The sequence below is a fragment of the Acinonyx jubatus genome, chromosome C2, assembly GCF_027475565.1.
Source record: "Acinonyx jubatus isolate Ajub_Pintada_27869175 chromosome C2, VMU_Ajub_asm_v1.0, whole genome shotgun sequence".
In the NCBI taxonomy this organism is placed as follows: domain Eukaryota; kingdom Metazoa; phylum Chordata; class Mammalia; order Carnivora; family Felidae; genus Acinonyx; species Acinonyx jubatus.
Window position 1 is genome coordinate 91,984,579 of NC_069384.1, and position 14,976 is coordinate 91,999,554.

Genomic DNA, 14,976 nt, shown 5'->3' on the forward strand with positions numbered 1-14,976 from the left:
AACTCACCCAATATGGAATAATTTCAATCACTCTATAACTATTAAGGAAATTATTAATTCATAATTTAAAACTCCAAAAAGAAATCTCCAATCCCAGCTGGTTTGATGTAAATTCTGTATGATCTCTTTCAAAGAATGCAAGGGGAAGAAACCCTCCCCAATTCACATGATAAAACTAGTATTATCCTGATAACAAATAAGACAAAAATGGAAAAAAAAATGCAAATCAGTATCTTTTATGAATATAGATGCAAAGAATCCTTAAAACATTAGCAAATAGAATTCAGCAACATGCAAGAATTATAGTCCATGACCAAGTGGAGTTTATTCCAGAGATGCAAGTCTGAATGTTTGAAATTCAATTTAATCTTCCATATTAACAGTATACAAAAGAAAAAAATTACACGATCACATCAATTGATAAAAAGCAGTCAACAAAATTTAACACCTATTCATGATATAAAAAAAAAAAACACTCAGAAGAGTAGAAATAGAGGCAAAACTCCTCACACTGTTAAAGAGCGTCTAAAAAATCCTACAGCTAACATTATACTTAATAGTCAAAGACTAAAGGCATTCCCCCTTAAGATCAGAAACAAGGCAAGGAAGTCACCTCTCACCACTCTTATTCAACATTGTGCTGGAAATTCTGTCCACCACTGAAAGACAAGAAAAGGAAATAAAAGGCATAGAGTTCAGAAAAGAAGAAATAGAACTTCCCTTTTTGCAGATGGCATGATTGTCTACAAGAAAATCCCAACGAATCTACAAAATGATGAGGAGGAGAAAGAGGAAGAGGAGGAGGAGGAGGAGGAGGAGGAGGAGGAGGATCAGTGAGTTCAGCAAGGTTGCAAGATGTAAGATAAATGTGCAAAACTCAATTATATAACTATATGCTAGTTGTGATCAAGGTCACTGAAACTTATAATAACATTTATAATTGCTCAAAAAAAAAGTGAAATGCTTTGGTATGAATCTAACAAAACATGTATAGCACATGTATGCCCAAAACTACAAAGCATTAAGGAAAGAAATCAAAGATCTAAATAAATGGTGAGACATACTGTGTCCATAAATTATAAGACTCAGCATAGTATAGACATCACTTACTCAAAATTGATATAGAGGCTTAAGGCAACTCCTATTAAAATTCCAGCAAGATTTTCCATAGATGAAGACAAGACTATTCTAACATTTATATGGAAAGACAAAGAACACAGAATAGCTAAAACACTTTAGAAAAAGAATGAAGTGGGAGGAATCAGTCTACTTAAGTTCAAGACTTTGTTAGCTATTAGTAATCAAGACTTTGTGGTATTGATGAAGAAATAGACACGTAGCTCAATGAAACAAAACAGAAAATTCAGAAATAAATCCACATAAATATAAAGAAGCAAAAGAAATTTAATGAAGGAAAGATAGCCTCTTCACCAAATGAGGCTGGAGCATTTGTACATACATAGGCGCAAAAAAAAAAAAAAAAAAAAAAAAAAAAAAAAAAAAAAAAATCCTGACTTAAGTATCACACTTTATTCAAAAGTTGACTAAAACTGTAAAATATAAAACTATAAAACTTTTAGAAAAAAAAATAGAAGAAAATCTCTGGGATCTTAGTATTTGCAAAGAGCTTTTAGATTTGATACAAAAAGCATGATCCATAAAAGTCTAATTGGCAAATTAGACTACAAAATTTTGCTTTATGAAAGATTCTTTTGCAAAGGATGAAAAGACCAGTTACAGGGCAAGAGAAAAATATTTGTGGACACATGTTCAACAAAGGACCAGTATTTAGATTATATAAAGAACTCTCAGGGCACCTGGGTGGCTCAGTTGAGTGCCTGACTCTTGATTTCAGCTCAGGTCATGATCCCAGAGTCATGGGATCAAGTCTTGCATCAGGTGCCACATTGAATGTGGAGCCTGCTTAAGATTCTCTCTCCTTCCCTCTGACCCTTTCCCCCTCTCACACTCTCTCTCTCTAAAAAACAAAACAACAACAACAAAACACACACACACACACACACACACACACACACACACACACACACATCTCAAAATTCAGCAGTAAACAATCCAAGCAGTTAAACCAATTTGACAATGGACAAAAGATATGAACAGACATTTCACTAGAAAGAACGGCAAGTAAACACACTTTAAAAGACATTGAACATCATTAGCCACTAGGGAAATGCAAAGTAAAACCACAATGAGATAAACCACTGCACATCTATCAAAATAGCTAAAATAAAAAATAGTGACAACACTAAATGCTGGTGAGGACCACTGACACATTGCATACATTCACATGTTGCTAGTAGGAATATAAGATGGCACAGCCATTGTGGAAAACAATATGACAGTTTCATTAGAAAACTAAAAATTGGTGCAGCCACTCTGGAAAACAGTGTGGAGGTTCCTCAAAAAATTAAAAATAGACCTACCCTATGACCCAGCAATAGCACTGCTAGGAATTTACCCAAGGGATACAGGAGTACTGATGCATAGGGGCACTTGTACCCCAATGTTTATAGCAGCACTCTCAACAATAGCCAAATTATGGAAAGAGCCTAAATGTCCATCCACTGATGAATGGATAAAGACATTGTGGTTTATATACACAATGGAGTACTACAAGGCAATGAGAAGAACGAAATATGGCCCTTTGTAGCAACGTGGATGGAACTGGAGAGTGTGATGCTAAGTGAAATAAGCCATACAGAGAAAGACAGATACCATATGGTTTCACTCTTATGTGGATCCTGAGAAACTTAACAGAAACCCATGGGGGAGGGGAAGAAAAAAAAAAAAGAGGTTAGAGTGGGAGAGAGCCAAAGCATAAGAGACTCTTAAAAACTGAGAACAAACTGAGGGTTGATGGGGGGTGGGAGGGAGGGGAGGGTGGGTGATGGGTATTGAGGAGGGCACCTTTTGGGATGAGCACTGGGTGTTGTATGGAAACCAATTTTGACAATAAACTTCATATATTGAAAAAAAAAAAGAAAACTAAATATGCATCTACCATATGACCTAATAATTGTACTCCTGGCCATTTGTGCCCGAGAAATCTAGATACCTTTCAAAAAGTGAATCATTAAACTGTGGTACATGGAATAATGCAACAATGAAAAGGGACAAACTATGGATCCAACAACCTGAATAAATCTCCAGAGACGTGTAGAATTATGTACTATATGTTTGTACTGTATGTATATAACCTTCTTAAAATAACAAATTGTAGAAATGGACAACAGATTAGTGGTTGCCAAGGCATAAGAGATGTGGAAACTGGAGAAAATAGCTGTAGCTATGAAAGGGCAACATGTGAGATCTCTGTGGTAATGGAGCTGTTCTGTATCTTGACTGTATCAATGTCAATATTCTGGCTGTGGTATTCTACAGTTTTGCAGGATATGACCATTGAGGCGAATTAAATAGAGTACACAGATTCTTCTTGTATTGCTTCCCACTAACGCACGTGAATCCACACTTGTCTCAAAAAGTTTAAAAATATGTATTTAAACCCTCAGATAAATTATACCATTAAATGTTGAAAAATAATTTTAAAAAAATTTAACGTTTATTTGTTTTTGAGAGAAAGACAGAGCACGAGTTGGGGAGGGGCAGAGAGAGAGAAGGAGACACAGAATCTGAAGCAGGCTCCAGGCTCTGAGCAGAGCCCAATGTCAGGCTCTGACCCATGAACTGTGAGATCACGACAGGAGCCGAAGTCGGACCTTACCTGAGGCACCCAGGTGCCCCCAAAAATTTTTTTTAAAAACCATGATACGTGGTTTCCTGGACAAAGGGATAGCAAGGTTTTGTAATTGTTCTTTACACTAAGCATAACAAAAAGTATTATCGTTAAGAGAATTTTCAATCAAGAGTGGTAATACAGTTTAGCAGGAAGTATTTTTGTACTTTTTGTAACTTCTCAGGGGTAGATGCCTCATATCTTCACGTTGTACTTTTATGACTAAAATACTAAATAATATAACAAGTTAACTAAGTGAAAAAGGAAGAATATGGGAATTGTTTGTCCGCTTGAATGCAGGCCAAAAGCTAAAGGAAACTGATATATTATGAATAACAGAAAAAAACTCTGTTTCAGAAACTAAGTTTATTTTAGAAATTAATTTCAAGCCTGTTTGAAAACAATTGTCATTCTAATAAGAATTAAAATTCAAACTATTTTGGATGATAAATATTTAAAAGCATTTGGTCTGGAAACTAAATGGAACAGAGCAAAGAAATTAATGTTATCAAATCCACTGTGGTGGAGTGAAATGTCGGTTTTGCTGAGAGGATTTTGGCCCATACTGCTAATCTCCAGAAACACATTCTCATTCTGTAACTACCATCATAGTCATATAAACATGATATTTATTCCTGAAGAATGTGATTCTTATTTCATCTACATTTTTCCTTCTTAATAATTATCTTTAAAAGCTTTACTAAAAAATCCTTTGAGCACCCAATTCCTAAGGCATGAACATATGCAAACAAACCCCTATAAACATACCTAATCCCCTCTCCGTGATCCAGACTACATGAAATCCCATAGAAAGTCCCAATTCAAGTCTTCTCAGTGGAATTTACCCATGCTTTCATGTTTGAGGTTAACTTCCTCCCTCTGCCATTATTGGAAAGAAGCCACCTTTGTTCCCAAGGTACACCCTAAACATGGGTAGGCTTAGTAGGGAGCTTCAACCAGCAGGAAAAGTGAATTTTAGAAAGCATCTGTCATGTTTGAGGGGAAAATTAGAACTTAAGTGAGTTTCCTTTCACTTTAACGGCTTAGCTGTTGTATTCGTTTGCTAGGGCTACTGTAACAAAGTACCACAAACCAAGTGGTTTAAACAACAGAAATTGATGATCTCGCAGTTCTAGAGGCTGGAAATTCTAAGATCAAAGTGTCATGGGGTTGGTTCCTTCTGAGAGCCGTGAGGAAGAATCACTTCCATGCTTCTCTAGCTTCTGGTGGTTTGCTGGTAATTTTTAGTGTACCTTGCCTTATAGAATTATCACTCCAGTCTCTCTGCCTTTGTCTTCACCTGGCACTCTCCCTGTGCACCCATCCAAATTTCCCTTTTTTATAAGAACATCAATCATTTTGGATTAGGGCGCACCCTAATGACTTTATTTTAACTTGACTACCTCTGTAAATAAGGTCACATTCTGAAGTACTGAGGATTAAGACCAACATATGAATTTGGGGACACCTGGGTGACTCAGTCGGTTAAGCGTGGGACTCTTGATTTCAGCTCAAGTCATGATCTCACAGTTCATTTCATGCGTTCGAGCTCTGCATTGGGCTCCATGCTGGCAGTGCGGAACCTGCTTGGGATTCTCTCTCTCTCTCTCTCTCCCTCTCTCTCTGTCCCTCCCTCACTTGTGCTCTCTAACTCTCAAAGTAAATAAATAAACTTAAAAAAAAAAAGACCAAAATATGAATTTTGAAAGAATACAAATCAACTCAGTCCAGTAGTGTTTGATTTTAAATGACTTTACAAGGAAAAAGGCCACCCAAATCTTCAAAGTGACCCTCCCTCCCCTCTACCATATCTGAATGACTCCCCTTTCAAAGCCTTATTAGGCCACTGCCATATAGTCCCCTATTGTTACCATCTCTCACCAACTTGGTTCATGTTGAGCTTCTTGTCATTTCTTTCCTTAGTTTGCCCCATTTCTATCTATTGCCCTAAAATTCAGTTTCTTCCTCAGCAGTGCCTTTGGCCTCATGGCCAGAACTCACACAATAAATGGAAGGCAGTAATGTGGCTTACATGCCTTCAATTACCACATGAAAGTAAGTTGGATCTATGTGCAAATGAAGGCACAGTCAGCATCACACAGTGGTGGAGGGTTAATAGCCATCCTCTTTCACATGAAAGCTTTTAAATGAACAGTGTCACCTGACCCAAGAGCATCCTCATACTTTCCACCTACATATAAATTGCAAACCAATTTATTTTCCCCTGTTTTTAATTTAAATTTTAGTTAGTTAACATACAGTGAAATATTGGGTTCAGGACTAGAATTCAGTAATCATCACGTATTTACCACACCCAATGCTCATCACAAGTGCCCTCCTTAGTACCCATCACCCATCTAGTCCATCTCCCACCCACCTCCCTCCAACAACCACAGTTTGTTCTCTATCATTAAGAGTCTCTTGTGGTTTGATACAAACCAATTTAAAGTAAAAGATTATTGGAGTAAATATGCAAGTACCTTTCAGCATGCCTATATTTAAAGTGATTATGAATGGTTATATGTGGGAAACCGTATTATTTTTATCTGTAAAAATGTTGCATTTTATCCTGAAATCCAGCAGAAAGTTGTAAGTTTTGATATGCTGAAAAAATATAAAATCATTAACTGAAAAGAAATATTTTAGTGCCCCAGTGCATAATCTTGTGCAGTTATGAGATGAAAAGGAAATGAGTGTGCTGTGAACTACCTTCTGCTATTAAGCTAATCCATAATAGGGGCCCTTTGTATACAACATACAATTTTGATACATCTAGAGAAGAAAATACTGGCCTTTTAGGTATGATAATTTTATAAATGGGACATAGGGGAGGCTCAAGAATCCCAGTATCTATGGGTGTTTATATTAACCACTTCAGTACTTTTCAGTATATATAAAACCACAACAATAGAAGTTGTTGGTTCCCTCTCATTTCCGTAGTGCTTCTCCATGTGGTACAGGCAAGTTGCACTGTGTTCTCCTTCCATGGAGCACATTTCTGTAGAATGAATCCAGGCCAAACTAAACATCATAGAATCAGTCCTTTAATGTTGGAATGGATTTAAAAAATTTATTGAATTCAACCCCTAGTTCACACATGACTCACAAATACTTCATGCTCTCCAAAAGAGTCATCTAATGTGTGATTTCCAGTCTCTGTGATGGGGGTTGCCATACCTCACCCTAAAGTCCCTTTCATTTTTAGACAGTTGTGAAAAAAACAGTAATATCTACTACTTACATGCTATAATTTTTCACCCGTTTGAAGACTCATTTAGTTATTCATTGATTCAGCAAATATTTATTGAGAATCTACTATGTCACCAGTCACTATACAATGTACTGCTATTATAATCTTCATGGGTGGCTTAGCCATTTATGAAGAGCTTTTCACAAACATCAAACCATTTAATCTACACAAAAACCCTGTCAAGTGGACTATTATCATTATAAATTTATTATTTTTAAATTTTTTAATGTTTATTTTTGAGAGAGACAGAGTGCAAGCAGGGGAGGGGCAGAGAGAGAGGGAGAGACAGAATCCAAAGCAGGCTCCAGGCTCTGAACTGTCAGCACAGAGCTTGAAGTGAACAGTCACACAACTCATGAACTGTGAGATAATGACCTGAGCCAGTCAGACACTTAACCGACTGAGCCACCCAGGCACCCCATAAATTTATTATTTATACTAGAGGTGAGAAAATGTAAGTTCTCGCAGTTCTAGAGGCTGGAAATTCTAAGATCAAAGTGTCATGGGGTTGGTTCCTTCTGAGAGCCATGAGGAAGAATCAGTTCCATGCTTCTCTAGCTTCTGGTGGTTTGCTGGTAATTTTTAGTGTACGTTGCCTTATAGAATTATCACCCCAGTCTCTCTTAACTTAGTCTCTGACTTAGTCACATGACCAGAAGACTCGAGAATCAAACTTACCATCTAAATCCAGATAGCACTCTTTCCACTGTATGAGCTAACACAAACAAATCTGTTACTCATTCCACATAACAACCTTGATATACTTGGACACCACAGACTCCTGTTATGATTCCCTTCTTCATATTAGAGACCTCTAGATCCTTCAACTTTTCTTCATACAGTTTGGAGTGAGCCCCTTGACATACCCACAACCACACATGATAGCCCAGATATGATATGACCTGAGAAGAGAAGGGATAAAAGCATTTGTCTCCTTTGAAACAGACACATTTTACTTGAAAGGGAATTTTTTCATATTTTTATTGAGATATAATTAACATATAGCATTATATTAGTTTCAGATGTACAACATAATGATATTCATATATATTGTGAAATGATCACCACAGTAAGTATAGTTAACATCCATTACCAAGCATAGTTACAAGTTTTGTTCTTGTTATGAGAAGTTCTAAGATCCAATCTCTTATCAACTCTCAAACATACAGTACAATACCGTTAGCTATAGTCACCATGCTGTACATTACATCCCCATGACTTATTTTTTTATAACTAGAAGTTTGTACCTTTTGACAACCTTCATCTATTTTGCTGACCTCCCACCCCCAACTTCTTTATTATTTTCTTAAGTTTATTTATTTATTTTGAGAGAGACAGAGACCACATGAGAGAGACAGAGACAGCAGGGGAGGGGCAGAGATAGAGGGAAAAAGAGAGAATCCCAAGCAAGCTCTGCACTGTCAAAGCAGAGCCCAACATGGGGCTCGAACTCATGAAACAGTGAGATCATGACCTGAGCCCAAACCGAGAGTCTGACGCTTAACCGACTGAGCCACCCAGGTGCCCCCCATCGACCCCCAACTTCTGACAACCACCAGTCTGTTCTCTGTATCTATGAGCTCAGTTGTCTTTCTCTGACTTATTTCATTTAACATAATGACTTCAAGTTCCATTCATTTTTTTGCAAATGACAAGATTTCTTTTTTATGGATGAATAATATTCTGTGTGTGTGAATGTGTGTGTGTTTGTGTGTGTGTGTGTGTGTGTGTGTATGTGTATGTAAGACATTTTCTTTTCTCATTCATCCCATCAGTGAACACTTAGGTTGCTTCCATGAGACAGACACATTATTGTCTATAATCAGATTAGTATTTAGGGAGGCCACCAGAAAATACTGTTTATTTACAATGAGCTAATATGAGCTATCAGAAACTTATCTTTCCTTTCCCTTTTCTGCCCCTTCCTAATTCTGACTTTTATATCACTGAATTTTGAGACCTAATCACAAGACTTTAATGTATGGCAACTACAATTAGCACAGTTACTGAGGCAGCATCCCTCACAGAGTAGAGGCCAAAAACATAGTGTCTATTAAAGTTGTTTATATTTTTATTTTATTTCACTTTTGTATTTTTTTCATTTAGTTACATTTTTTCTATTTACCAAGCATACACTTCCAGATTCAAGTATTAATACTACTGTTAAATAATAGTAATTCAGACCTATGCAAATAATTCACATAAATTGTTTAATTTAACCCTACTAAGATCCTGTGAAACAATTGATAGAAAAGGAAACTTAGGTTTTAAGAAGTTAGATAAAATTGCACAAATTCACACATGAAAATGCTGGAGCTGGAATTCCAAACAAGATATATCTGACTTCAATCTAATACCGTATCTCTGCAATAATCACCTTTTTACTCTGAATAACTGAAAGTATCATTCTTGTTTTCTTAGCACTTTATAACTACTGGAATGCTTTTCACATGGTGGACTGAGGAATAGAGGTTGTTGGTTTTTCTTTTAATTTGGAGTTGTGTTTCATTCTGGCTTTTAGCCTAGTACTAGATTATTATTATAGATCTATTTTTTTGTTAATTTCTGATTATGTGAACTGTTTTTCTATTTCTTATATTTGTCACTAGTCAAACTCATTTCTTTTCCCTAAAACTGTTCATCTAATTATATTTCATATCTCATTAAAATATCATTATCTCAAGTTAGAAACTGTGCAGTCATTCCTAATTTTGCCTGCCTCTTGTCCCAACACAGAATTTTTCATCAAGTCTATAGAGTTTACTTCCTAAATGTTCCTTAAGTTCTTTCTTCAGGCCCTCATAGTATTCTCCATATCCTATTACACTGGTCCCTTAATTAATTCACCTTCCTTTAGTTTCCCTGGCTGCATTCACTCCCTGTAGTGTTACCAGATTTACTTTCTAACCACATGGCTAAATATTTTTCAACTTTTTACAAGCTGACTCCAATCAGTATTTCCTGCTATCTGTATCTCTACTCCCAGTTCCCGGGTGCCCACATCTATGCTGTAAGAAACTTATCATTGTCAAATAGCCCATGTACTTTCACAACCTTGTTCTTATGGATGCCCTTTCCTCAGCTTGAAACGTACTTCTTGTCCTGGCAAAGAGCCAGCTCCTATATCCACCAATGCACATCCATATCCCTTCAAATAGAATTCATTGCTCTAAAAAAAAAAAAAAAAAAAAAAGAATTCACTGTTCTGACATTTTTGCTAATAGAACTTTTTGTACATAATTCTTACATAAACAGTTATGCTCTATTGCAATCATTTCTTCATTAATTCTCTCCTCCATGAATATGAGTTCCTCATAAGCAAATATCTTGATATTTTTGCTTATCACCCTGTTATAGTGCCAAGTGTATAGTAAATGTTCAATAAATATTTGCATGAAAGAACAAATGTGCTCCCTTTGAAATCTGAGCTGACTAAAAATTTTCTTATAATTTAAATTGGTCTGTTTGGCTACCTCCACATTTCTCTCTCATTGGTATTATTTGCTTTTATACTGTTAGAATTTTAAGATCTCCTATACTTCTCAAGCTGTCTTCTCGCTTACAGTTGCACTGGCATCTTCATTCTGAACTTCTTGAATCTATACTAAATCATGGCTGACAGATTTTTGCGTATAAGATTTAAAGGTCCTCAGAAACTAGTTGATAATAATTTCCTTTGATGTGAATTATCACTGATAGCCATGTGCTAGGTGAGAATCTGCCCTCTCACTGACACCTTGAGTCCCTGTGATCGTCGGACATCCCAAAATTCTTTGCATGCTCATTTGGTCTGATGTCCATATCCCTGTAAAGCCAAGTCAGCATTGACATATAGATATATAAGAAAATGTTATCCGCCCATTTTGCAAATGGCAAAATTAGACCCAGAATGACCAAGTAGACTATCTGATATAGTTAAGCAAGGAGATTCTGTACCTAAAAGGAAGTCTAATAAGACCGTTGCTCCAAAAACTGGCTCATTTCCTTCCTTACATGCTTACATATTTCTTTGTGTTTTATTTCCCTAAGGGCTTTATAGAAATTTCTATCATTTGCAATCTGTTCTTCTTAGTTAGATGAATCTATTTTCTCTTCAACCAGCATTTTTCTTTCCTTGACGTAAAAAAGAAAATAAAGAACCAGCTTCACTAAAAACATGTTGCAGCTCTCCTACACTTCAGAAAGTATAGAAGCTAAAATTGACTTACTTTACTGCATAGTGTGTCATTCATCTAATGGTATAATCTAAGAGAATAACCTGTGATTTGAAAAATGTGAGGACTCACATAAGACTGAACTAACCTAGATCTGATGTGAGTACAAGTCATGGAATTTTTTGGCTTGGAGTGTCCTTGGAAATTATCCAGGCCAACCTTTTCTTCACCAAAGGTTAGTTAAACTGAAGCTCAGAAAGGCCAAGTGACTTTTCGAGAGTCATAGATTAGGGTTATAAAGCCACAAGGATTACAAGCCATGAGCAGAATTCAACACTAACTCTCTTTATCCAGTGCCCTTTCTACCTCATTCTGTTTCAAGTATGGAGACCACACCTTGTAATCATCTTGCCTGGAGACGCTCAAGGTAATTTGTAAGAGATAATAAAGCCTTCTGATGTGCTCCATACCAGGCAACACTTTGAATATGGAAAAACAGATCAGTTTCTGAATGTCTTCTCTATTATCAGAAAAGAAGATTATTGAGGGCCCACCATATTCTAAATGATAGGAATAGTGGACAATGTGGGCTTAGTCTGCCTTATAATCCTTAAAACCCAGATAGGAAGACAGATACTAAATAAATCATTATAATCAAGTAAGATATATATGCGTGTGTGTGTGTGTGTGTGTGTGTGTGTGTGTGTGTGTGTACACATATAATTTGCAAAGAGATTAATGGGCTGCAATGGGACTATGTTACTGAGAAACCCAACCTGGTCTGGATTATCCAGGAAAATGTTCCTGACACACTGATGTTGAACCTGAAATCCAGAGGAAACATAAGGATTTTCCAATGGGAGTAATCCATCACATGGTATAACATTAGGAAGTTTAAGGGAACAGAGTACACTGCACTGCTGTGTTCAAATAACTGAAAGATGTACTACACAACTGAGGCAAATGGAGTGATAGAAGACATAATTAGAGATGCAAGTGAAACCAGATCACTCAGAAGTGTGTAGGCCACATTAAGGGCTTGGGAATCCATTTAAGTTTTTCCAGCAAGGGAAAAACATAACCAGATTTACATTTTTAAAAGATCATTTTGGTATCATTAGGAGAATGAGTTGAAAGCATAACATGTAGACAGACCAGGTAGGAGGTAAACACATAGGCATGTTAGACATGCACATGGTATATACTCTAGACCTCCAGTTTAATTTAACAGCACTCTGTTTCAATCAGACATTTTATGTTTCTTCTTTGTCCTTTCTAATGAAAGGCAACCCAGTTAGTCAACCCTGCTTTTAATAAATACACTTTAAAAAGCAAAAAAGACAATAGCCACCTAATGGATATTTTAAAACAATTTATCATTGAAGAAAGTTTGTGCGTTAGGATTGTAATTTTAAATTGCATTTGGGTTAACTGCAAACATTCTAATTGTAGAGAGCTTTGATTTAAATGACACATTTTCAGTGCAAAAACATGAGTGAGTCATCAACTCAACTATTGCAGTAATGGTAAAGTGCCATCCATTACATTTGTTTTGATTGTTCTCTGTGTTAATTTTGTATTTATGATTTTGGTGTAAGTTGGATAATATAAATGTATGAAATACATAGAATAATTCACTGACTTCATGACAGTCCAAAAATATTCTGTCAAATGATTTTGACGATTGATGCAACAATCAGACATCATAAACAACAACGTGCTTTTGGAGAAATTTGCCTGAAGTAATTTTAAGTTTTCAAAAAGAATTGTTTTCATAAAAGTAAATTATATTATTTTTCTAAGGAAACCAATGGACAATTTACATCACCTAGTGTAATATAAGTCCTAAGCATAACATATAAATGAATGCTACCATTTATTATTCTTTTTGACAATTTGAATTATCTTTTGGATATCACCCTAAATGATAAATCAAGTGACTTAAAAGTAAAACTCAAAATTGGAAAACTAGAGTTTAAGTGCTTTTATCTTAAGGAGATGATATGCCCATGTATCTTGAGTAGTAAGTGTTCTAGCTTTGAGCTAACTTTATGACAATGGGCTCTTCAGTGAGTCATTTTAGGCTAATATGCTATGCAGGTGCTGGGAGTCAAGGTTAAGTATGAATTATTACATCTACAGACTTTCATGAGAGCCCAATGCAGCATATATGTAAACTGTTTTATTCTATAGGTCTTTAGCAGAATGAAATAGTGACAAATAGTGTAACATATTCAACCGTCACTGAATAATTACAAGTTTTCTTTGGAGAAAGACTTATAGTTTAGAATTATTGTTTTGTATATCATTACTTTATCTTATTCCCTGGGGTGTGGCATTTTTTAAGAAAATGTATTTTCTCAAAATTTTGTTTTGATTTAAAAGAAATAGTTCTTGCTAAGACAATGTGTAATATTCATTTTTCTCCCAAGTTGGCCAGAGGCATACAAATGCTACAATCTCTGGCTTTGAGGGGTGTGGATTTGTTTTTCCATTCTTCCTTTTGCTAATGGTAGAGTTTTTCACCATTTATTTCTTTTTGAAATCCCTGATTTTTCTGACCATTAAAGATAATGGGTGATGATATTCCCCATTTCTATACCCAGTACATAGGACTGAGTGGTACAGCAAACTCCTGCATGTCTGCTTCATGTTCCTAAAACAGGGGAATCTGAAATGGAAACAGAAGGAGGCTTTTACGTTCAATCATGTCCATCTCCGCCGATTCTGTTCCAACATGGATCTGTATGTGCCATTTAATTTTAAATACCTCACCATTTTCCTAACTACACAAAACCTGGGAAAAAACAACAAATCTCATTCTCTGTGCTTATTTCTTCTAGGTTGGACGAATTGAAGACTTCCTATACCAATTAGAGGATAGTTTCTTAAAAACTAAAAAACTGAGAACCGCTAGAAGGCAAAAAACAAAACTGAAGCGGCTTCAAACTGTGCAGCAAAGCTAGTCACTGGGGAGCAGGTGCTACTAACCATCAAGATGTCTCAGAGAAAAGGGCAATGGCCTCCAACCAACCTGACTCTGACAATCCAGTAACAAAGGCCTATCACCAAAGAAGTGAGGTTGGACTCCCCTTGGCTCTTCTTTACAGAGGTGTTCGATACTTCATTAATCTTGACTGGCAGCAGTAAATGTTCTCAACAAGTTTGACTTGACTCTTGTTCAAATTCGACTTATGTAAACAGCTTATAAAATAACCATTGCTGCCTCTTTCACCTGCTTTGTTCTTTCAAAATCTACTAAGGTTTACTAGTTCTACCCAAGTATGTTTGTAGTATTTGTTCATAGTCATGTGTATGATCAAGAATTATTCACATACCTTATATAGATACGGACAAACAATATGCATGCAAATTTACAAATTATAAAACTGATAATATACTTTCTCAATCCTTATGGAGATAAGTCAGATGTGGTATGGCTGATATTATCAGTTGAATTATCTCATTAAAATCTCTATTCTCTCCTCTGGATTCTTCACATTGCCTCCCCTTAAATGTGTGACTCCTGACTCAAATGTGTGACGCACACACATATGTGACAAGGTAGTGAGTCAATAGCCATCACTTAAGACCTCTGCTGACACCAAAAAGGGGGTTTAAAGACAGGGTAGTAAGAAAGAACTCAGATACAGAGTAAAATAAAAAGGAAAACATATTTTTTTTAAATAATGGGAAAAACTGACTAGGATCATAGAGTACATTGATAATAAACAACATGAAAAGGGAAAAAGAATAACAACATACCCAGAGCTGAATTTTTCGTTATACAATGAGATTGTAAAAGCATCAATTAATAACTT

At 36.0% G+C, this 14,976-nt stretch overlaps 1 protein-coding gene across 2 annotated transcripts in view; it reads left to right on the forward strand.

Moving 5' to 3' along the window:
• Window positions 1-14,387, forward strand: part of SPATA16 (spermatogenesis associated 16) — a 241,648-nt gene extending 227,261 nt beyond the window's left edge. Inside the window, exons 11-12 of one of the 2 annotated variants that reach the window (XM_015088572.3) lie at window positions 13,821-13,900; window positions 13,999-14,387. In XM_015088572.3, coding sequence (XP_014944058.1) covers window positions 13,821-13,900; window positions 13,999-14,032 — 114 coding nt within the window. In that variant the 3' untranslated portion in view covers window positions 14,033-14,387. The remainder of the gene's footprint in view (window positions 1-13,820; window positions 13,901-13,998) is intronic. The other variant, XM_015088571.3, reaches the window with a different exon arrangement.
• Window positions 14,388-14,976: the final 589 nt, after the last annotated feature.